The 24,892-nt window shown below is 38.1% G+C and overlaps 2 protein-coding genes across 4 annotated transcripts in view; one reads left to right on the plus strand and one right to left on the minus strand.

Moving 5' to 3' along the window:
- The window catches only part of NAB1 (NGFI-A binding protein 1), a 48,671-nt gene extending 29,809 nt beyond the window's left edge, over positions 1 to 18,862 (plus strand). For 2 of the 3 annotated variants that reach the window (XM_045868335.3, XM_045868334.3), the window contains exons 5-8: positions 10,761 to 10,850; positions 12,508 to 12,670; positions 14,421 to 14,534; positions 16,336 to 18,862. In XM_045868335.3, coding sequence (XP_045724291.1) covers positions 10,761 to 10,850; positions 12,508 to 12,670; positions 14,421 to 14,534; positions 16,336 to 16,424 — 456 coding nt within the window. In that variant the 3' untranslated portion in view covers positions 16,425 to 18,862. The remainder of the gene's footprint in view (positions 1 to 10,760; positions 10,851 to 12,507; positions 12,671 to 14,420; positions 14,535 to 16,335) is intronic. The other variant, XM_045868336.3, reaches the window with a different exon arrangement.
- The window catches only part of NEMP2 (nuclear envelope integral membrane protein 2), a 369,626-nt gene that overhangs the window by 161,875 nt on the left and 182,859 nt on the right, over positions 1 to 24,892 (minus strand). The gene's annotated exons all lie outside the window — the stretch shown is intronic.

The following is a 24,892-nucleotide window of genomic DNA, read 5'->3' on the forward strand; positions in this document are numbered from 1 at the left end:
ATCATTAGTTTTTGATGTAGTATTCCATGATTCATTGTTTGCGTATAACACCCAATGCTCCATTCAATACGTGCCCTCCTTAATACCCATCACTGGGTTCACCCATCCCCCTACCCCCCTCCCCTCTAGAACCCTCAGGGGTTTTTTTGTTTTTGTTTTTGTTTTTTAAAGATTTTATTTATTTGACAGAGAGAGACACAGCAAGAGAGGGAACACAAGCAGGGGGAGTGGGAGGGAGAAGCAGGCTTCCCGCGGAGCAGGGAGCCCGATTTGGGGCTTGATCCCAGGATGCTGGGATCATGACCTGAGCCGAAGGCAGACGCCTAACGACTGAGCCACCCAGGCGCCCCAGAACCCTCAGTTTGTCTCTCAGAGTCCATAGTCTCTCATGGTTCATCTCCCCCTCCAATTTTCAAATACATTTAGAGGAGCTAAAGGTTATTTATATTCACGATCTGAGGGAAATGACAATTTAGTAGCTCCAAGTAATGGAGACTTTCCTATAATCAAGCCTCTTTTAGAGGATCATGTTGAGGCTGAACTTTTTTTTTTTTTAAGATTTATTTATTTGAGAGAGAGAGAGAGAGAATGAGCAGGGGGAGGGGCAGATTGAGAGGGAGACAAGTAGACTCCCCACTGAGCTGGGAGCCTGACGCAAGGCTCAGTCCCAGGACCCTGAGATTATGACCTGAGCCAAAATCAAGAGTCTGATGGTTTAACCGACTGAGCCACCCAGGTGTCCCGAGATTGTCCTTCTGATTTTAGGCCTGCAAGACGAAAGGTGGGAGTTGAGGAAGAAAAAAAATACGCTTTTCTTAGGGTTGTCAGAACTATAGAATGGTTTCAAAACTACTGTTCCTTAATTTGGATTGAATGTCTGTTTTAAAGGCCAGTCTGCAGCAGAGTAGAAATTTGAAGTCTGAGAGCTCCTTCCTTTTTTTTTCTTGGGCAGGGGATGGGGGTCTGTACTCTCTTAGACATCCATTATTTTCAAGTTAAAGCAGATAAGCTGTGTTTGACTACCCTAAATTCTTCTCATTATTTTAACTAAGTATCTGTTTGCATATAGTCTTTCAGTCACACCAAAGCTACAAATACCTTTTTTTTTTTTTAAAGATTTTATTTTTGAGGGGCGCCTGGGTGGCTCAGTTGGTTAAGCGACTGCCTTCGGCTCAGGTCATGATCCTGGAGTCCCTGGATCGAGTCCCGCATCGGGCTCCCTGCTCGGCAGGGAGTCTGCTTCTCCCTCTGACCCTCCCCCCTCTCATGTGCTCTCTCTCATTCTCTCTCTCTCTCAAATAAATAAATAAAATCTTAAAAAAAAAAAAGATTTTATTTTTGAGAGAGAGTACGCGTATATGCGCGTGCGCGCGCGCGCACACACACACACACACACACACAGGCGGGGTGGGGGGCGGGGCGGAGGGAGAAGCAGACTCCCCGCTGAGCAGGGTGCCCCCCGCGGGACTCAATCCCGGGACCGTGGGTTCACGACCCGAGCCGAAGGCAGACACCCAACCAACTGAGCCACCCAGGTATCCCCGCAATTATCTTGTAAAAATGTAAATCCCTTTCTCACTCTCTCACTTAAATCTTTCCAGTGGCTTTCTACTGTACCTAGGATAAAATATACACTTGTAGAGACGTCTAAGACCCTACATGATCTGACTCTGACTTTGTATCTCTAACCTCATCTGCTACCACACTCCCCATTCTTACTGTGTCCCAGCTACACTGACCCACTTTCTGTTGCTGGAACGTGCCAAACTCTTTTTGCCTCAGCACTCACTGTTCCCCTACCTAGATCTTTCTGTAGCTCTTCACATGGCTTCAGCTCATAGCTGAGAGTTTCCTCTGACTTCCCTGCCTCCCTTTCTAAAAGGGCACCCTTACCTCAAAATCACATTTAGGCTCATTCTCCTGGTTTGTTTTGTTTGTTTTCATAGAACTTACTGGTATCTGAAACTATTACATATTTGTTTTTATTATCAGTCTGCCCCATTGGATGAGCATACAGCTCTTACCTGTCTACTACTTTATATTCAGATTTGATAATAGCGTCTTGCAGTTAATAGGCACTTAATAAGATCAGGTGAAAGAGTGAATGGCTATGTTTAAGCATCTTTGACTTCTTAAAAAACTTTACCCTAAAGCAGTGGTTCTCAAAGAAGAGAAGAATTTCTCTTAATCTCTTAAAGGCCACACTTTAAAAAATTTTGCTTATATTTGTAATCAGTGGTCACTGTTGGCTCTCGAGTAGTGTTTAAGATTCGTTAGCATCTGATACCATGCAAAAAAATTGCTGAAATTATCTAAAAGGCCATTAGAAGATAATCTAACTAGTGATGACATAGTTTTATCCTACTGCATCCCAAGATAATGAACAAGAGAGGATCCCTGTAGATTCAGTGACTCTGCCACTGAAAGGGAAGGCAGGTGAACATAGAGACTGCTAAGAAGGCATGTGCCATCCGAGGATTTAGAGGAAAGAAGGTACAAAACCTGCCCAGGGACCAGGAAGAGTAGTCAGCTGCTGGGGTAGAAATTCTGTCCGCCTCTTTCTCACTGTTGGCCCTCTATGTAATTCTGACTCGGCCTCTTCTCACATTTAAGCCCTGGTTTCCTTTTGTGTCTGTGTTCAAAGATCACATTTAAGTTTGTATGTTTAAGTTTGAGATCTGTTTGAGCTGTCATTTTTTCTTGTTAGGCTGTATTGATAAGTCTTTCTGACCTCCTCGGTGGCCCTTACCGAAATTTAAGCAGTAAGCAAAGTGTTTTTGTATCCAGCGCAATGTTTTGAGTTTCCTTTTAGTAGCTCAGAGTGTTGGGTTATAGCATTAGGTGTGACCCTTCTATTCCTTTAAATATGTTCCACTAGAGATAATTGATAGTTCTGTTTGGTTAGTTTATTGTTTTACTAGCATTCACAAAGCCACTTGAACAGTTCTGGACTTAGAATTAAGATAATCGGTGTTTCCTTTTTCTGTGAATAACAGTTCTAACCCTTCCTAAATAAGACAAGTGACTCATCAACCCAGGCTACTTTAAATGCTCTTTATAGACTCTAAAGTCTTGATTTTGTTTCCCAAAAATAAATAGGGACTTGAGCTTTTAATTTAGGACAGTAGTTTACTTTTTTTGCTGGTTTGTTTTAAATTTTGTTTTGTTTTTCAAAAGCACTGATGCATTGCAGGGCAACAGTATCTCTCCAGAGTGTGTGTGTGTTATGCATGTGTATACCTACACATGGATCCAGTGTAATCCTTTGCAAAATATACAGTAGTGGCATCAATCCTTGTCTAAATTCTCTGTGTACTGTAATTCAGATCTGAGATACCAGAGCTACTCATTTGATTCCAGAAGCTGACACTGAGGTAGTTTGTGTTGTGTAGGATTGTTACTCCCTTAACGACATTTCATCAAGTATTAGTGTGTTGTTTATACCTACTTTCTATGTGGCTACCAGCGAGGGCGAGAATTCCTGGCACTAGAAGAGATTAAGGGAGGCTCCATTGAGGAGATATTGTTTGAGCTGGGTTTTAAAAGAAAGGTAGGGTTTCAGAAGGTAAAGATGTGGGGTGGACGGGCATTACAAAGATGGACTGGCATGGGCAAAGACAGAGGAAAGAAAATACTGTGCATGTTTAGAGAACAATGAGACCAATTTGTTCAGAACTTATGACTGACACCAAGGGCTTCATAGGTAAAACTAGAAAGATTGTAGAATTCTTTGAACATACTGTTTCTTATTTCATTTGAATTACTAATTCTCTATTAAAAGAAAATGCTTATAAAGATAAGCTTAGCACATTATAAATTATAGCAGATTACTAATTACTAGGCCCAAGTAAATGAGAATTTTTTCTTCCATTTTCATTTTTCTAAAATCCTTGACAATAACCAATTAGCATACGTGCCAAATTGCTGGCTTTTCATCTTAAAAAGATAATTTTTGCACTGAGCAAAAAGAAATGTAATGCCCAGTAGATAAAATGGAAATGACATCAGAGATAGACTTGTAAGGGAAAGGAACCTTTCCTTTCCTGCCATTGCCAGCGCATTAGGACACACTGACAGAACTAGCACTTTGTTCAGGCTCAGTAAGGTGTGTTCTTGTTGCCAAAGGCTGTAATTTCCTGGTCTGTTTGTGAAGGGTTGGGTTGAAGTTTTAAAATCCTTGTCTGATTTTTTTCCTCTTATTATGTAGCAGGTTGTTCCCCTTAAAGGATAGTTAGCTATGTATTTGATTGCTTTTGTTTTTGTTGTTATTGTTTAATATAGGATACGTATTGTAGTGAAGTACTCAGGATAATCTGTTGTCCTTAAATAATGCCCCTTCCTACAGCGAATGTTAGACATTAGGAAACAGAGAGATTTTGACCTTTCTATAATTCTGAGAATAATGAAGTAGATACAGAGGAAAAAGCCTGCTAGCTTGGGAAGGCCGTAGGGTAACCCATCACTTGGAACGAAGCCTCTAAGGAAGGCGCCTCTTCAGCCCTGTATGTTAGTAAGCGAGGTTTGGGAATATTTCTCCTGTCCGGGCCGGATGAATAGCTTGTCCACCTGGAATACAACCCTTGGTGTGGATCCACTTTCAGCCAAAATGAAAATGAATTATGTTTGTTGTTTTCTTTTTCATCAGAGACCTCAAATCTAGCTCGGGGACACTTGCAAAAATAACTTTTTTATTGAATCTGTTAATGCCTGTCCCTGCTAGGCGTTTGAAATTCATTATCACAAACCTTGTTTATCCTTATATGGAGGCTTTAGGATTTCCATTTATAGCCAAAGAGACACCCAGAGAGTCTCAGTGACTCGCTCAAACTGCCACATTGCTCTCTGGTGGCAGAGCCAGGCCTTCAAATCTAGGTCTGACTCCTAAACTGCAGAGCAGTACCACCTTCCCCCTTCCTGATGAGCATTCACAGAGCACCCTCGGTGTAAGAAACGCTATTAGGATAATACCTTTTATCCTGCTAGCAGGGTGTGGAAGGGCAGGTATGTGCAGAAATGATAGTCTTTAGGAAAGGGGGAGAGAGGGGCAGTTAGCAATTTCTGTTTCAAGGAGGCATATCCAAGCAATTGTTAAGTTTTGAGTGGGAAGTTTAACCATATACAAAATATATTTAAATATAAGACATTGCCATTTGACAGACTGTTTAGAATGAGGAGAAGCACGATGTTGGGAAGATAAACAGTAAATCAAGAAAAATTAGTTTGATTTATTTATATTATACCTATGAGAGAATATATTTAAGACAGCTTGACAGCTAGTTAAAGGAGATAAAAACCAGCACCCAAAGTCCCTGGCACTCATGCCTTTTAAAAATATTAATTAAAAGTGGATTCAGTTGACAGCCTTTATTTTTCATTAAGAACATAAAGTGTTCTATGAACAAATCCTGTCATTACCTTCCGTGTTTGTAGTAATATCTTGGAAGAGAGGAAGAATATGTCAGAGAACCCGTGTTGGGACTGGCCACGGAGTTGACTAAATGGGCTGTTGCTGTTCAGATCTCATCTGTAGGTTTTCTTCGTTCACTGAAATTGCTGGAGACTAGGCAGAGAGATGGAAGGTGACAGCATTCTTGATCCTGTGTGGGCTGGGAGTGCAAAGCAATCAGAGATAACTGGATGAAAGAAATGCAGTTTGTTAATAGAGACCAGAAAGTCAGAGAATTGGGGCTTGAAGAAGACAGACTTAGAGGAAACATCTGCTAGCAGTTCCAGTGGGGTGGGGGTGGAAGAGGGAGGCAGGGGGAGGGAAAAGGGTCAGAACATCCACCTACGCTGTTACCAAGCTTGTTGAAAGAAAGCTGCTCTAATTTGATGTAGACTCTTCCCCTCTGGATCAGAAAAACAGAAGCATTACAATCTGCTATTCATATAGAAAGTGTGAGTAAAAAAAAGAAAAGAAAAGAAAATGCACGTGTGAGGCTGAGAACATCTGCTGGAACAAGCCATTTTAAAGAGAGCTAAGCAGTAGTTTAAAGCAGCTTGCTGGTATTTGGGGGCAAGGTTGAGGAGGAATGGGGGTGGAGACCAATGGGATGAGAGTAATTAGGTCATGAACAGTATCCCACCCTGTGTCTTTCATTTTCTCAGTGCTCAGAATCAGGATCTCACCAGTAAGGGAACACTGTGATTAATGGCAGTAGCCAAGAATATGACATGAAGATAAATTACTCATAGCATGGTACAGCTGGTTCTTGGGAAAAAAGCTTGAGAGACATATAACAAAAGTCCTGCACCAAACATCATGTGAAAGAGACCAGTTTCTTGGGAATGTTCTCACTCTTCCTTCTAAGCCGTATGTTTTGGATACCTGAAAACATAGGTCATGAAGTGATAGCTACTCAGTCCTATAGTTTGCCTGTAATGAACCATCAAAGACTGTGGGAGCAAATCAGAATGACTCATGTACTCGGTTTCAGAGAGATCACCGATTAGTTGGATATGGTAGTTTATTGCTCTTTGCATGTTTTTACTTCTCTTTATTAATGAGGAGCAGTGTCCGTTTCCCAAAAACTTTCACATGTAGATTTTGAAGTTCCCCCTTCCAGCTTTTCCATATTCTCATGGTTAAATAATCCTGACAGTGGTGCCACCATATGTTTGTATAGCAATGTGCACTTTTCCAAGAGTTACCATTTGCATTACTGCATTTAATCCCCATGAATCTCCAATGGGTGGATAAAGCAGATGGTTTAATCTCTATTTAAAAATTGGGAACACTGGAAATAATGAGGTTAACTTTCCTGCCTGGGATCACACATCTAGTTCTTGACACAGAAGACTAGATCGCTCTTTCTTCTGTAAGTTCCTTTGAAAACAGCCCTGGCATATTGGAGGTTCTGGCCTGGGCACACTTCACCCAGGGCTCGTTGAAAAGCCGGAACTATATATTGTCCCCCGCACATTCAGATTGGATTTTCAGAAATGCATATCTGGTTCGTTTCTTCCCTGAGACCTGCAGTGGCTTCTCTTTGAATTTAAGATAAAAATCGACAATTCTTGACATGGCTTACAAGGTCTATCAGAATTTGGCCCCGCATATCCAACTTCTCTCACCGCTCCCTCTTTCTCAGTATATTCCCTCTGTTAGCTATATTAAATATTCTCCAGCTTCTCAGGTGTGTTGGCCTGTTCTTTTTGCCTCTGGCTTTTATATGCTGCTCTCTTTCCCTAGAGAATCCCCTTCTTTCAAGTCTCAGCCTAGACATCTTGTCCTCTTAGAAGACTTCCTGACACACTGTCCTCCACTATGCTCTGGATCTCCTTGTCCTTTTCTCTCTCTAGATTGTTTGTCAGAAGGGCAGGAGTCATTGACTACCCAGCATTGAGTACAGAATCTAGAACCTATTAGGCAAATGAGAGATTTTTGATGAGTGAATAAACAAGTATTTCCAGATTTCCGTTTTTCTTTCTAGTAGAACTGTTCCTTACCAATATGGTCAAAATTTTCTTGCTCGTTTTAGTGTTAAATACCCAAGATGTCTTATACTATGTAAGTAATCTCTAAGATAGCTATACTACGTAAATATCCCCGAAATTTATCTTATTCCCCCTGTATCATAGAGATGCAGTAGGTCACTTATAGCATGCTATCTATTTTACTATGATTAAATCTGGTAGCTTTGTTATTATTATTTTTTAGATTTTATTTATTTATTTGACAGAGACACAGCGAGAGAGGGAACACGAGCAGGGGGAGTGGGAGAGGGAGAAGCAGGCTCCCCACTGACCAGGACCCTGGGATCATGACCTGAGCCGAAGGCAGACACCTAATGACTGAGCCACCCAGGCGCTCCTAAATCTGGTAGCTTTAAAGGGGAACTTAATAAATATCAGTAGCAAACATTTATTGGGTAATATCTATGTGCCAAGCGTTGTGCTAAGTGTTCTTCATGAATTTTTTGGTTCCTTAAAATGGTTCTAAAGTTAGTTGAGTAGACACAGAAAGATGAAATAGTCTGTCCAGTATCACAGTAAATAAGTAGTAGAATTGGGTTTTGAACTTAGTGTAAATCATAGAGTTAAACCAGTTCAGCTTATGAAAAATCGAGCTGTAAGAGGTGTGCCTCTGTTTCCTGCTCATGTGAGTTTTATAAATTCGGTAACTCTGGGATTTTATAGTTTGAGCAGAGGCTTTGAAGCCAGTGTCCATAGCAGTAAAATGGGAGGAACCTAGGGTTGTCTATGGTGGGGATTAAATTAGATGATAAGTGTAAAACACAGAACATAGTTGGGAACTGGGGGTACATGGTAGTCACCTGGAAAATGATAGCTTCTCTGCTTTTCCAAGTGTTCTCCTAGCTTCCCTCGTTGAACAACCCTAACAGATAGGTGCTCTTCACTTAAAGGAGAGACTGCTAAAGAGAAAGTTAGATTTGTAGGTCTAAATAAGTTCTTAGAGAAACATGGAATGACTAAACAAGTGTCCTTTTCACTTAGATTTAGATTGTATCCACGTGTATAAAGTTCATACTAGCTCAGTTAATGATTATATTCCATACATTCCTCTGAGTCAAAGGTCCTTGGTCTTGTGGGGGCCTAGAAAGGTAACTATTTTCAATACTTTAAAAATGCTGTTTGGGGTGCTTGGGTGGCTCGGTTGGGTGTCTGCCTTTGGCTGGGGTTGTGATCCCGGGGTCCTGGGATCCCCACGTTGGGCTCCCTGCTCAGTGGGGGGTCTGCTTCTCCTTTTGCCCCTCCCCCTGCTCGTGCTTGCTCTCTAGTGCATGCACACACACACTCTCTCAAATAAATAAATAAATAAATAAGTAAATGCTGATTGTATGTTGGCCCACCATAAAGCTACATAAGACTATCTCAAGATGTCAAATTTATTTGCCCTGACTCTATTTCATTTCATGTCTTTGAATTTAAAAATGGCAAATTATTACTTAAGAAATGAATTTTGGTAGAGGAAATCTTTGAAAACAAGAGATCCACAGTGGAGAAATAAGACCCTGATGGGGGAGAAACTCTTGAATCAGTATCTCTTATTTCAAATAAGATAAAATATTTTGTTATTATTACATCTCTTTCTGCTATGTTAGTATAAGAGCTTTGGTTTTTAGTGATTTACCCTTTGCTACAAATATATAGCTCATGAAACTAGGGGAGAAATATTTTGGAGGTCAGTGACCATTTCTGTGAGGAGTCCTTTAATGGTTTTTAGTAAAGTTGCTAAAACAACACTGTTGTGATGTTTGTCAATATAAATTTCGTGTGAAGCAACAAATGAGCAAAAAAACCACATAACAACCTGTAAAAAGTAGTAGATGGAGTGGCTCTTATAAAGTATAGAATGAAAATCATTTAAGTTGATGTATTGTCCAGGAGGAGAGTGCCCCAAGTAAGCTCTGTTTAATGTAAGAAGTTAGTATGTATTGATACACTTACTTAGCAGTGAGTACATGCTAAAGGCCGTCTCTTATCTGCTTCTCACAACAACCCTAACAGATAGGTGCTCTTCTCTGTATTTCTCATATGAGGAGACTAATGTTCTGAAAGGTTGAGTTACTTCTCCAGTATTAACTAGTAAGTGGTAGAATTGGAACATGAGTGCAGGTCTTTCTTCCTTTCATCTTCCTCTTTTTTAAGATTTATTTATTTGAGAGAGAGAGAGTGTGTGTGTGTGTGAGCAAGCGGTGGGGGGACAGGGACAGGGAGAGGGAGGGAAAGAGAGAGAGTCCTGAAGCAGACTCCCTGCTGAGCAGGGAGCCTGACACAGGGCTCGATCCCGGGACCCTGAGATCATGACCTGAGCTGAAATCAAGAGTTGGCTGCTTAACCAACTGAGCCACGCAGGTTCCCCGAGTGCAGGTCGTTCTAATTCAGATCCCCATTGCCTGTCATATGAAATGTTGGAAGGAGAAATGACAAATCAGCGTGGAAGAATTCTTCAGAAATTCAGGTTGGGATTATTGGGTAGCACTTTGAAGAAAATTTACATTGGTTCTTTATCACATTACATATAACAAAATAAATTCCTGATGGGTTAGAGAGTTAAATTTAAAAAACAAAGCAGACAAGGTAAAGCTTTAAAATACTAGAGGGTAGATTTGAGCATTTATCAAATCTCTAAAGAATGCCTTTCTGAAGCTTGTAGTGATAGAAGAATTTACAAAATAGGAGTATATACAACTACAATATACAAAAGTAAAAAATTTTTGAATACCAATTCAATTAAGAAAAAAACAGCACCCAGTGCTGGCAAGAAAAACTTATGGTCTGATTAACCAGTAAAGGCTCTTAGGGGAAGTAGTGAATATTCATAAAAATGTTCATCCCTTTGCAGTAATTGTACTAGGAATCTACTGTACTAGGTAATCTAAGCTATGGAAAATGCTATTTCTATGAAAATACTTTTGCAGTGTTTTTCAACCCAAAAATAAGAAAAAGAATCTAAATGTCCGATGTGAAAATACTGATTATTATTAGTTGAACCACTAGATGAAATGCTGTATGAAACGTTACATAACCACTATTAATGCTCATGAAGTCTGCATTCTCATGTAGATGTGTAAGTCTTATTATCTTTTTCATTTATATTTTTGGTGAGGTTACAACTGTAGAAATAAGGTAATTGTACCATAAAAGACTGAAAGGAAGGAAGTATTGTACATTAAAATCTTAATCATGATTACTTGGGCAGTAGGATTAAAGCGGGTTTTTTTGCCCTGTTTTCTGAGTTGTTGATATTTTATTTACAAACTCTAAGTAAAAAGGACTTATTCTTTGACGCATAGGATGGATTTCCAGATTTCCAGGACTCCGTGCAAACGCTCTTCCAGCAGGCTAAGGCTAAGAGTGAAGAACTCACTGCTCTCAGTTCACAGGTGACGTAAACCACCAGTTAACATTTCATAATAATATCTGTAGATTGAAAAATAAATGGGTGCTTCAGCTAGCTTCAGTTTTAAGCATCTGAGGGCGGGGTTTATTTCTGGTTGTTTTTGAAATGTCATCTGATCCACAGCTGTATCAACAAGATAGCAATAACAACATAGTTTGATTTGGTTATGAGCAGAATCTGATATAGTAATACTTATTTATTCTTTGTAGTTTTGTAGGAAGAAAGATTCTCTACTTAAGAAAACTTAAAAGAAGCAATTTGATACCAGGAAGAAAGCCATGTTGACAATGGCTATGTGTAATACAACTCTGAGATAAAATAGTACTAGTTCTCAATAAAACATTATTCATTGGCATTGTAGCTATAGTTAAGTCATTTTGATTCATGTATGAGAAAAAATTCTTACTTTAATATGTATCTTCAGGGGCTTTTGCTATTATTTATTTGTTGTATCCTGAAATTACTTTTAAAAAGTCATTTCTACAAATACCACCTTTTAGCACTATAAGTTTTATTCCTCTTGATCTTCTGCCTGGCGACTGCTCTTGGTCAAATTCAGTAGTGCCAAGTTCTGTTTTTTTCTTCTTAAGAGGATGAAAAATGTACTTCCTCCTTAGAAATCTTACTGACATTTTATGTAAGTTCAGATGAATTGCTTAGATGCTTCTGATTCAATTATTTAAGTTCAAATGAATTGAAATTACAGCTCCTTTTGATCTGGTTTATGTGCGTTCAGAAAAATAGTGTAAGCTTTTATCCTATTCCATGAATTAGTATTTTTCACTTACTGATTTTTACTATTGTGAATCAGGATTTTTTGTAACTAATTTTATAGAGCACCTTCCTTGTACTACTCTTTTATATGGCATGCAGTGATTCATATCTGCATTTTGACTATTAACCTCCTTGGCAAAATATCACAAATGCACTGATTTGAATATCACAGATAAGTGATTTAGAGCAGTACATAAAGAAGGAACTTACAAAACACATGCAAAGATGAATTTCTATTTACTTGTGTATTTTAAACGTGTCTTTCTATGATTGGTTGGGAAATACTGCAGTTTCATTCCATGATGAAGGGCAAGAGTCTCGTTGGCACTGGTGTTTTTCCTTCGTAATTTGCATTGTTTGATTTTGGTGGGAGGGGTGTTTGACTTGTCCCTCTAGACAGCCATTTTACACCTTTTCTCCCCCAACATCCTGTCATCCTATCAGAGTATGTGTAGTGCCAAATCCTAAGATAAAAATGCCAAGATCTCACCCTGTGTGTGAGAAGCAGTTTGTGGCAGATGTTGCTGTTGCTCTGAGGTTCTTTTTAAAAAAAATATTTTAAAGGACTCAGTACTTCGGGAAACAAAGCTAAGGTTATTTTGCCTTTGAGCTGAAATGGAATTCTCTTTAAAGGATCAGCAGGAGGATTTTTTTTTTTCTCTCTTGCACAGAATCCAACATTTTATGTTTTAACATGATGATATAGACATCTAAGCGTATTTATGGAACGTGTATACCACATGAAGTGTGAACTAATTTAATGAATACTAAATATATTTGCTGGAGTCTGAAATTGGCATCTTTAAACCATTAAAAAAACTGTAGAATGTTTTAGTTCCTGATTTTATTTTTGCTTTACTTACTAGCAGCCTGAAAAGGTGATGGCAAAGCAGATGGAGTTCCTTTGCACCCCAGCTGGCTATGAGAGACTGCAGCATGCTGAGAGGAGGCTCTCAGCAGGACTCTACAGGCAGGCCTCAGAAGAGCACAGCCCGAACGGCGTGGCTTCTGACAACTCGGAGGGGCAAGGTGGATCTTAGATGGCCTGCGCTTTGTGAGCCAGTGACTCTGTGCACTGTACAGAGAAACAAAAGTTGGCTTATTTTTAAATCCTGATATTTTATAGAGATTATGTTATACATTCCCTATAAAAATTCATTTTTCAGTTGTCTCTTTTTCAAAAAAAGGAAAGGATTCATCCTGCAGATTCAACTAGCAAAAGTTTGGGGGTTTTTTTGTTTGTACGTTTGTTTGCTTTTTTACCTTATTATCCCTAAACTAGTTGATACGTGCAGTTGACCCGTATTTTGTACAGGGTGAGTGGGAATGGGACGTGTAAACAGTATAGATCCTTTTCCCCAAAGAAACTGATGCCATGGGAGACGTTTATCAGTTTTTAAAAGATCACAGCTTCATATTTTCTTTGATTTCAAAAACAAATTTGTCTATGAAGTTTATAACATTTGGTCCCTACGAGAATACAGTAACCGCTTCTAAAGTACTGTGACAAGAGTAGAGAGGTTTGTAGAGATGGTGTAAGAATGGAGAGACTTGCAGAAATTTTGTGTTCTTTCAGGCTTTAGGTTGGCCTACAGTCCCTATGAAACTATATTTGGTGTGGTACGTTGGAAACTGTTTAAACTCTTAAGTTTAGAAAGCTGTGATTCATGAATATTTTTATCATTTAAAAAATTATTTTCATTTTTTTGTATTGACAAATGAAGAAAATCTCAAGTCATTGTCATTTACTCATAGTCTCTTCCAGTGTGCCAGGCATGCTTCTAGGCACCACAGATGGATCAGGGACGTTAAGTCCCTGCTGGCTTGGAGCTTACACTCTAGTAGAAGAAGATGCACAGTATATAATATAGAAATATATCCTCCAGTTTCAAGTAGTGATGTGTGTTTGAAGAAAAACAATTTTGTGTAGGACCTTCTTGCTTTATATATTACTGTTAAACTTTTCTAGAGAGTGGCTATCATTGTCAAAAAAAAAAAACAGATTTCTTTCTAAGTGAGAATACTATCTTTACAAGCATTCTCCAAGTGTAGGGTAAAATATGTCAGCAGATCAGAGTGCTGGAGGAGAAACGCATTCTTACTTTTTAAAAATATTACAAAAACTGTTTAGTTGAGGTCTTGTTTAACTTCTCTAGTCATCGTTGACAGTTAAGAGTTAAGAAGCAAAAGTAAAATTAATGAAAGACTAGATGACTCTAATTTGTGAAACCAGGATAATGTCATGTGGGGTGGCCGTGTGCTAAGTGTGTGGATTTAGGTTTATGACAGAAGGTGATTTGGCATATAAAGTGTTTTTACCATCTCTGTGCTATTTCGTCTTCATGGATTTGCCATAGGTTTTGTTGTTTAGTAATAGGCAATTGCTTGAAGCCAACGCTGTCTCTCTAGTACTTGTTACTATGTGTGAATGTCTTGGTAAGCTCTGCACTGGTGAGAAAGTGCCTTACAGAGGAGATGTATTCTATGTCAGAGTTGGAGTACTAACTGGAAATCTCAGTCTTTTGTTTAGTTCATGTTTCACTCTGAAAAATGTCCTGGGAGAATTGTAAACCTTGGAACTAGCATGAATTGCCATTTCCTTCCTAAATTATTATTTAAAATATTTCTCTAGCTTTTATTTAAATTCTTCACTGCCTGTTGGCTTTTCCTTACTCCTTTCCTAAGGAGTGTTCAGGCAATTTGTGAAAACTTATTTTTAAGAAAAATTGTAGTGTGTTTTTAATATTAATCAGGTTGCTTTTTTTTCCCTTTTCTTTAGGAGAAAGACCTTTGAATCTCCGAATGCCTAATTTACAGAATAGACAGCCCCATCATTTTGTGGTGGATGGAGAGCTGAGTAGACTTTACTCCAGTGAGGCGAAGTCCCAGTCCGGTAAGAATATGGGATGTGATTAGAGAGAGTGACACTTGAATAAGACATCTTTAAATTCTATTTTCTGACCTCCCACTATCTCCACTCCTCCTTCCCCCGACTCCCAGCCAAAAAAAAGGGTCATTACTAACAATGTTACTAGTCAGTTTTTCTCCCCTTGGAAATAATAGATTGCCATAATAATGGCCAGTCCTTTTTAGAACATGGTATTCCAAAGAATTGACAGGGAAAAAAGTCATGAAGGATGATACTATTTTGATTAGCTATTACACAAATGGTGCCTTTCATATAAAATTTTAAACCAAATAATACATGGCTGATTTGAGTCATGTAATTGCCTTTTTCCAGCCTTTCATACTGTGAAATTGATAGATTACATGTTTGCTCTCACACTAAGACAACCTTGTATACCAAAATCTAAACTTTTCTTGCAGATGCATTTTGGGGATGATACTTATATTTCAGAAGTAAACAACTCCATAAAAGGATAAGCTATTCCTTATTATAGTTCGATATTGGACCATTTTTCCCCAAGAAAAAGTGAGTTAGACAAAGTATTAGAGAGCAGCACTGTAGAGAGCAGCACCGTTTGGAAGTATCTGGTATCGGGGCGCCTGGGTGGCTCAGTCGTTGGGCATCTGCCTTCGGCTCAGGTCATGGTCCCGGGGTCCTGGGATCGAGCCCCGCCTCGGGCTCCCTGCTCGGCGGGAGGCCTGCTTCTCCCTCTCCCTCTCCCCCCGCTTGTGTTCCCTCTCTCGCTGTGTCTCTCCCTGTCAAATAAATAAAAGTCTTAAAAAAAAAGTATCTGGTATCATTCCATCTTTGAGTTAAAGTAGCTTTAGGAGTCACTTGAACGCTGTTGCTTCATCTGTAAAACAGACATAATTTCTACTGTGTAGAACAGTTACGAGTATTAAACAAGGTAGCACATATGAATTGCCTAGCTGATAGGAATTCAGTAAATGGTAGCTACTATTTTTATACTCTTGCTAAATTTTGCCGAGAGTAAATTCATAAATGGAACTGCTTAATTTCAGATAAGCTATTAGTTTTGGTTACACTTTTAGAATCCTTTTCAGAGTGTATGTGTCTATGCAGACGTGTGTGTGGATAATGTATCTTCCAGTATTAGTACTTTACATAAGTATTACATTTTATTGTCATTCTGCCGTGTTTTTGTGAGGTTGAAATAACTATACTCACATAACTCCAAGAAATGAATCCTTATGAAAGTAGTCTTCATTCTTTGATCCCCATTTCTCCCGCCCTAACGTTTCGTGGCTAGAACTTTTAATAAGAGTTCCATGTTTGAACATTGAAGATGTTTTCTGTGTCATTTTTTACTGATAGTAATTAAGTATTTTAGCTAGTAACTTTGTTGTCGATGCATGACCAGTTTTATTTTACATATTTTTTTATCATGCTGAACCAAGCATTAAAGAAAAACATGGTCTATATGCTAAGTGTTTTTTTGTGCCTTTCATGATTTAACTCTCATGCCAGCCTATATAGATACTATCCCCATTTTATAGAAGAAGAAAGACATTAAGGCCTAGAGAGGTATGTAAGTTGCCTGGAGATGTACACAGCTAGTAATTGGCAGAGATGGAATTTAAATCCAGAATCCAAGCTCGTAACTGCAACTCTATAAACATAAAATTTTTGTATGGAATTACAGAATTATGAATAGTTGATACTGTTTGCTACAGAGTTTGGGGGTTTGTTTCATGAGTTGGAATTTGTGTTTTGTGATCCATTGATTTAAAGTATCAACACACTTTGTGTTTTCATTTTTATGCAGAGAATCTTGGGATTTTAAAAGACTACCCTCACTCAGCTTTTACTTTAGAAAAGAAAGTCATCAAAACAGAGCCTGAAGATTCAAGATAGCTGTGATTCTCCCACTGTTCTCTGGAAATGGCACTCAATTTAAGGATAATGCTCCATCATAGAAATAAGCCTTAATAACCAACGTTGCCTCATTCAGCTCAAACAGATTTCATAGCCAAAGCATAAGGACTGATTCGTAGTCTGCGGAAACCAGGAAGACAAAACAACAGCCACAAAAGAGAAAATTGAGAGAATGTTGCAGTCTGTAACAGAAATACTGATCCATTCATATTCCTGTGTAAGTTGTCTTATGTGGAAAAGCTTACAAATTAATATTGTAAGCATTCATTATTTAAGAATGTACGATGTATTTGTGTAATTTATAGAAGTAAAATCTAGATGTGGAGACATGTTTGGTCCAATAAATATGGATACAGTTTTATTTTACTTGAAACTTCACTGTCTACTTTAAGTGTGTTTAGCATAAATATTATTATATGTTAGAGTTTAGAATCTTTGGAGTCGTAAAGAAAGTTTAAGTGATGTAGTTATTGGCAAGGTTGCAGTGACTTTGAAAAAAATGGAAAGCAAATGCTCAATTTAAACCAAGGAAAATATTGTGGATTTAATATTGGATAAGACTTATTTTGTTTAACAGGAACTGTGTCATTTTTAGTAGTAAAATGTCACTTTTGCTGGCTCAGTCAGGCGCATTTATGCAATTAATAAATACTAAAGTAAAGTTAAAAAATGAGCAATAGAGTAGAAAATCTCTCTTAGTTGATGAGGGTTGCATCATATCATTATCTCATAATAAAAATAGGAAGCTATTCCTTGGACAGAGAACTTGAAACAGGTGAACTGATGTGTAAAAGCCGTGACTTAAACATTGCTGTTTAAGAATGTGTTAAATAGATTAAGACATAGTAAGTTAACCCCAAATGTGATAAGGATGGTGACTGTTAAAAAGGCTATAATTATATAGTAGAGTAAGAACCATTTTATATCTAGAAATTCTTGATGTCCTGGATGGAGTCAGAGAAAGTAGGCGGCTCTCCCTTGGGGAATGTCTTCCCATCCAGACCATCCAAGTGTGGACAATCACTACTTCCACATTTGCAGGCATAATTCTGTGGAGGTCTAGTTGACACCTGGATTCATTATTTATTTTACAGTTTTGTATACCTTTCATATTTGTGTATGCAGTTTTTTCTTAAAATTCATTTTAGCTTGAAAGTATATTTTAATTCCTTCCCCCTATTTAATAAATGGGCTCCGTGCATATTTATGGGGGTGTACTTAAATGTTAATAATGTCCTTGCATACTTATGAGAATTTCACATTGGAATCCATAGTTAAAAAAAAATACCGTTTCTACCAATTTACATTTTTTCTTTTTGGTTAAGAGAAGACATTTGACAACTTTACCTACTTCCTCCAGATTCATCTAAACCCAGATATTGCTGAGAACAGCATCCTGAGTTGGAATAAGTGGTGTTTTTTTGTTTTTAGTTCTGCTCTAGGTCATAACTGTAAAAAATATTAAGTCATAATCTGTTATACTAAAATTCATCAGCCAAATGTTAGATGAAATGTCTGGACTGTAGTCTCTGATCACTGTCACATATATAATTGCTTTTTTATTTTGATTTGTAGAATAGCTTTATAGTAGAAACACCAGTAAACAACTTTTATACTATTGAAAGGCTCTTTTCCCTACCTAAATGTTTTAATTGTACCATAGTGTTTTGCCCACTGAAGAAGCTTTTTATGGACCTTGCAACTTTGTTGCTAGCTTAAGGTTGATTATTGTGGTTGTATTGTTCACTGTGTGTAGAAATAGTATGAGTACGATTTAAATAGATTGTTCAGTTTTTAATATTAGCCATAGAACTGGTTAGTATCTCAGTAGTTTCATGAAACGTTTCCTGTATTCTAATCTATTTTGAGAAATTTTGTGGGTTTTTTTTTTAATTGTGTCTTACAGTTCAAGTTTGTAGATTTTAATAAGCAACAATTTTTAAAGATGTGGTAATCTTCCAGTTAATATTTATCCGTCTTTCATGGCCCCACAAACTGCATCTTTAAATCCATAAATAAGTTTCCTTAAGTATCATACTTTCCTGGTCTTTCAAGCTTAATGATAAGGGGGAAGCACAAGAAAAATTTCAGTAGAATACAGTTTTTATTTTGTAAACACTAATGTATTAAATTTGCTATACATTGAAGCAAATAATATATATTTTTATTTGAATTGTATATATGAATTGGATGTTATAACTAGTTGATTTTTTCATTGTGTTAGAGGTATTTTCACTGAACAAGGTCAATTGGTTACCTCAGTATTACAGCCAATATAGTCCAAGGGACCATTTCTCCCCAAGTCTGTGTTGTACTTTATTATGTGAAGTCTGCGTTTCTGTGACTCTTAAATCTGTTGGTGAGGTGGGACGAGTGCACTTGCTTCCTGTGGCAATAAAGATTTTCTGTGCCTCACACACTTATGTGTATATAACTTTCTGCAAAGCACTTTTCACAGTAGGTGATACTAGCCTCCCCTCTCCGATTATTTGGGCTGGGCTCGGGTGTAAGGGGCCGGGCCCAGGACTTAAGTCTTAGGACAAAATATTACTATCAGCTACCTTCATTTCTAGAAAGTTATTTGGCAAACAGGTACTCAGTTGACTCTGATCTGTCGGGGGATGGGGTTTGGTTTATATTCTCACTTAAAAGAGGTTTACAAAGACATTGTAAAAGCTATCCACCATATCTAACCAACTAAATTAATAAAAGGAACATTAGGATTTAACATTTATATTAATATTTGTAAACTGTTAATGTGATGTGGCCTCAGTATTACAGCTAATTATAGGATATTGAGCTAACCTATGGTAGAGAATGAGCAAAAGCTTTGCAATGAAGTTTTTTTTTGTTTTTTGAGAGAGTGAGATCGAGAGCTGGGGGGAGAGAGGGAGAGAGAATTTAATTAGGCTTCGTGGCCAGTGAGGAGCCTGACTTGGGGCTCGATCTCACGACCCTGAGATCATGACCTGAGCTGAAATCAAGAGTCGGATGCTTAACTGACTGAGCCACCCAGGCGCCCCTGCAGTGAGGTTTTAATTGATGCATTTGGTAGATTAGTGAAGCGCTTCATGGGGTCCCAACACTGTGCTAGATGGTAGGGTGAGGGTGGAGGCCACAGAGGAAACGTAAGGTGTGATCCTTGCCCTTTGTGAATCCAGTACCTAGTTGAATGGGCACTAATACCACTCAGATAAAATACAAATTTCAGTGTTACAGACTTGGAATGAATAAGGAGCTGACATTTTAAGTGTATTCTGTGTTCAGTAGGCACTGTGGTAGTAGGCACTTTACAGGTGAAAGCAAACATTAGCCTGAGATGCAGAAGAGATCAGCCAGAACTAGAATAGTTAACAGAAAGAAGTGAGATGTGCTAGAAAAACATAGTGGTAGTGCATTTCTTTCACTTTGAGGCCACTCAAAAATTAGTAGTCTTAGCCAGTTAGATCTGCTTGCCAGGATAAGAATTCTTTTTGATGTCCCACTGAACCTGTCAAAAGGCAGAGGGGGGAAATGTGCTTTTTCATTGTCCTTAATTAGTAAGACCACTTGGGTAAAAGCTTAGGATTTGGTGATTATGGGGCTACTGGCACCTAATGTGTGTTTACAATTATAGTTGTTGGTATTTAAGACTTAAAACCTAAATAAGCATGCAAGGAATTGTCTCACCTATAGTCTGCTCACTTGGTTACTCAAATGTTAAAGTTACTGACACGATACCTCTTTTGCTTGTAACTTCACTTAATACTGCACTGAGTCTTCAAAAGAAAATCAAGGTATTAACCTAATGAAACTAGGACATCTGTCTCTTATAGGAAATGAATTTGGTAGTAAACATCTAAGTTAGAATTGAGTAAATGTTTTATGTTTGTAAAAGCTTAAAGCATATAACCAAATATGGTAGCTGCTATTCAACTAAAAACCACCTTATGGTCCAGTGGTGTGCATGGGTGTTGTTTCAGAGAAGCCAAGCTTATTTATTCATTATTATCTGTGGGTGTCCTCATAAATGAGATTCTCAAATGGGCCTCCAAAATTAATAAAAGAATGATCCAATGTCCAGAAATTTGTTTTTATTGTAAATATGTTTAATCTTTATTTTTATTTTTATTTTTTTTTAAAGATTTTTATTTATTTATTTGAGACAGAGAGAATGAGAGAGAGAGAGAGCACATGAGAGGGGGGAGGGTCAGAGGGAGAAGCAGGCTCCCTGCCGAGCAGGGAGCCCGATGCGGGACTCGATCCCAGGACTCCAGGATCATGACCTGAGCCGAAGGCAGTCGCTTAACCGACTGAGCCACCCAGGCGCCCAATATGTTTAATCTTTAAAAAAAAAACAAACAACTTACTGTTAACTATTTCCTTACTGACTCTGTAAGATCATTCTTATTTTACAAAGAAGTGATCAAAAACTAAATGCTAAGGCTAGGATTTTTTTTTACTTTTTGTGTGCAGTGGTTAAAGCTTTAAAACCTCTGACTTCATTTCTACTGACCTATGAATATTTAAAAAAAAAATACCTTGAAGGTCTTTTTATTTTTTGTATGCAGAAAAAGCTAATCAGAAATTTATTTTTTAAGTTGAATTTACAAATCTTTATCAGTTTAGCAAATCACTTTTAAGGGAACTATGAACAATGATTGGTTCTATTTACAGAATTGGTTAACTAAGCTCTTTTATTTCTTCATTCTTTCATATTCTCCCTGTCTTTTAAAGGCCACAGATTTTTTAAGTATTAAAACAGCATCCTATTGAATTTTGGGTCTCCTGGTTGTATCTATTTGGTCACAGTTTCCAAGGTTATTCTTCTGACCACTAAATATCTCCTTCCAGCATATTACTCCAATAATGTTAAAGGTTTAGTCTTTATAAGTTCATCTTCAATTAAAGGAAATGTTTATAGCAATTGGATAAAACCCTCAAACAAGGAACATCAGAAATGAATCACATAAAATACTAATCTTAGGGGTTTTTTTTCAACATAACATGAAATGTTTAGTTATGATCCTTTTTCCATTGTATTCTTTTTTTCCCATTTTATTCTTATTGCCTGATTCCAGACACTTCAGTGAGAAATTGCCTATTTAATTTTTTACTTTATTAGACAACTGCTGTCTATTTAAGTTTTCCAGTGTAACTTCTCCAAAAAAAATGACTTCTTCACAAACTCAGAGTTAATTGAATGCTGCCATCAAACATGTTCCAAAATGCAGATGAAATAAATATAACACTTGTTCAAGATAAGATGGTAGTGCTATACAAATGTTGACCTCAGCCCAAGAATTTTCCTCATCAACTTACGAAGAGTGGCAAATTTTATGAATGTCCTGATAATCCAAACAATTTGGTAAACAGCCTGGTTTTACTGTGGGTGAGCACCAATGATGGTGTAAGTTAGATTGTGCTTCATATTTACACATTCTGAAACTTTATGAGTCATCTTTGCATTAAAAGTTTGCACCTCATAAATTTATGTTTAAAGTGCCATGTTCGACACCCACACGCAATCCTAAGCAAGCAAGGCCATTGTCAACAACTGTCACAGATACCCTCTGCTGACAGGTCACTTAGGCTCAAGTACGTAGGAAGATATTTAAGTAGTGCATATGTAGGTGGAATCTTACCGGGAACTGGCTCAGCAGAAGCATTTTATAATTTTCTGAGACTCCCTACCACCCTCAACTGTGAACTGTTAAACCAGACACCTGTGGTCTAGCCCCACCCTCTGCTATTTATCGTCCTTCCCAGAAGACTGTGATTTCTTTGGTAGCATATTATACTGTAGGGCCCTTCAGAGCCTCATCATTTTAGTTAACGTTTTTTTAAAAAGCACACTCTTTCCACCTTCAGGTCCCCAACAACATAATATAAGGATGTTTTCCATCAACAGTTAAAATGGACTAGGTCGTCCTTTTCCTTTCTGAATTCAGCCAGTTTTTCTGTCATGAGAACGTGTCCATATATTGAATTTTTTTGCATGCATTGGCTTAACTCTCAGATTGGACCACATCTTTTATTTTTTTTTTTTATGAGAAGACAAAAGACAGTTTGTATAATGAAAAAGATAACCACAGAGATAGCCAGGTAGTTCAATTTTTAGGGTATTAAAAAGGCAATTTGCACATATTTTAAAAATTAGCATTTCAATGTGAGATAAATTTGAGGTTACCTAATTTATTCAGAGAATCAAAAATTAATATGCTGTAATATTTAAAGGTGAGAAGAAAGATCTCATTTCCCAAGACTTTAAACAAATAAATCACTTTCTCCTGTGTTCCCTTATTAAAAAGACAACTAGTTCTGCTTTGAAAAGCAAAAGATCTCAAATTGAGGCTTACAGTCTTACTCCAGTGGTTATTGTGTTACTGCCGGATGTCAAATTTTTTTTTTTTAAGATTTTATTTATTTATTTGGGAGAGAGAGAATGAGAGAGAGCATGAGAGGGAGGAGGGTCAGAGGGAGAAGCAGACTCCCTGCCGAGCAGGGAGCCTGATGCGGGACTCGATCCTGGGACTCTAGGATCATGACCTGAGCTGAAGGCAGTTGCTTAACCAACTGAGCCACCCAGGTGCCCTGCCGGATGTCAAATTGACCATTTCCCAGCCCTGGGCCAACTGCTATACATTTAATCCTCTGCAACTCCAGGAGGTAATTATTAACCCATTTTGCAGATTACACTGTTAGGAGCTCTTAGTAACTTGGGCCAGTCTGTTTGATTGCACAGTCCACATGCACCCTATCCTGTCAAATTTCCTTTGAGTCAGGTGTCTGGCCTTCACTTTTGTAAGCATTTTGCATTCTAGCACAGTAAACACTTTAAAGTGCAGATGAAGCTTAACTAAACGCATAGGAACAACTAGGCTATGAGTACTGATCAGCTGGTTAGTTGTTAGTGGTCCAGATTCCAGCAGAAGCTTCCTAAAGGAAGTAAATATCAAGCCATTCTGAAGGCGGGTATTTAAGCAGAGAAGTAAAAGGACATTGCACTGCCTGGGCCAGGCCCGGGTTGGGGAGCAGGAACGTCACATTCAAGTACCATTGGGAAATGTAATGGACTAGAGCAAAGAATTCAAGCAAAAATTTCATTAGAGATGAAACATCTAGAAAAGAGAATGTCCATTAAATGAAATCTTTTGAAACTTCTATGAAGTTCTCCTTTATTTGGGATGTAATCAGAAGCTTTTCAGGAGGGTAGTGAAAGTCCAAAAATGTTTGGAACACAAGAGCAAAGTAATACAAATTGGATCTTTAAAATAAGGTGTTGAGGGCTGGAATCTGGCACTGAGGTAGGGAAGTAGTAACTAGGATATTGCTGCAGTGTCCAACACTCAGGTGGCCAAAGGGAGCAGTGAGAATAAGGACCAAGGGGAACAAGAATGGTGGCTACCCAATCGTGCAATAATTCATTCACTCAGCAAACACTTGTTAAGCCATCTGCTTGAAAATATCCGGGCACAAAGTTAGGAACTGGGAACACAAAGATCTTAAGACATTGTCCCTTCCCTTGAGGGACACTCACTAATAGAGGAAGACAGCGATCAAGATCATTGATGATAAAGCAGCAGGACTTGATAACAGACTAAATGGCTCATCAGAAAGGAACACTCCACTGGATGGAGATTATCCAGTGCCTCTGACCCTGGGAAAAGTAAAGGAGTAGCAAACTTAGGAAAGAAAAGAGTTCAGTGTTCGATAATACTTTGTTTCACACACGTTCTGTTTTGGAGTTGTAGGTACATGTGAGTAGGGCTGCCATGTAGGCAGCAAGCGATAGCAAAAAAAAAAAAAGATAATATAAAAAGTCCAAGCTAGAGTTAAGGACTTTTGAGGATTTGAAATCATTTTCCTAGAGAGACTCCACCAAGAGCAAAGTCTGTTATATAGATAAGCTGATAATCCACAAATAAACCTTAATACCATGATGAAAGGTTAAGGTGTGTTTTCAGTGTGTTCAGAGGGAGGAGAGACAGGAGGGATTCAGAGAAAGAAACAAATTTGCTAGATTTGGAACCAGGGTTCATTTAACTCCATTTACATCTCCAAATTTCACCCACAAATTATTAATTACAAAGAGAAAAAGCTAATTTTACAATTGTGAAATCTAGCCCATTCTCCTTTCCTGAACTGAGTGCAAAAATTCTGGAAATAGTACTTTCACTTAAAGCTTGCAGTTGTGACCTAATTAATCCTTTTCACACCCTGCAAGTTTGGCATTATTTCCCTTGTTTTATGAAAGGAAAAACTGCTCCAAGAGATTTAGGAACTCATTGATACCTAGAGAAGGAATTAGTTTATAGGTGATCATTGCTTCTGCTTTGGTTTCTGTCCCTAAGGAGGAAGGAAATTAGACTGTACATTTAAAAAACACAGCTTGCCTCCAGCTCCTTTATGTGAGCCAATGTGCCGGCTTCTAATGAGACAAACATGGAAGGGTTGAAGAAGCAGCA

The sequence above is a fragment of the Mirounga angustirostris genome, unplaced genomic scaffold (genome assembly GCF_029215605.1).
Source record: "Mirounga angustirostris isolate CCGP_5_RB_7025 unplaced genomic scaffold, mMirAng1.0.hap1 SCAF_3, whole genome shotgun sequence".
Taxonomy (NCBI): Eukaryota; Metazoa; Chordata; class Mammalia; order Carnivora; family Phocidae; genus Mirounga; species Mirounga angustirostris.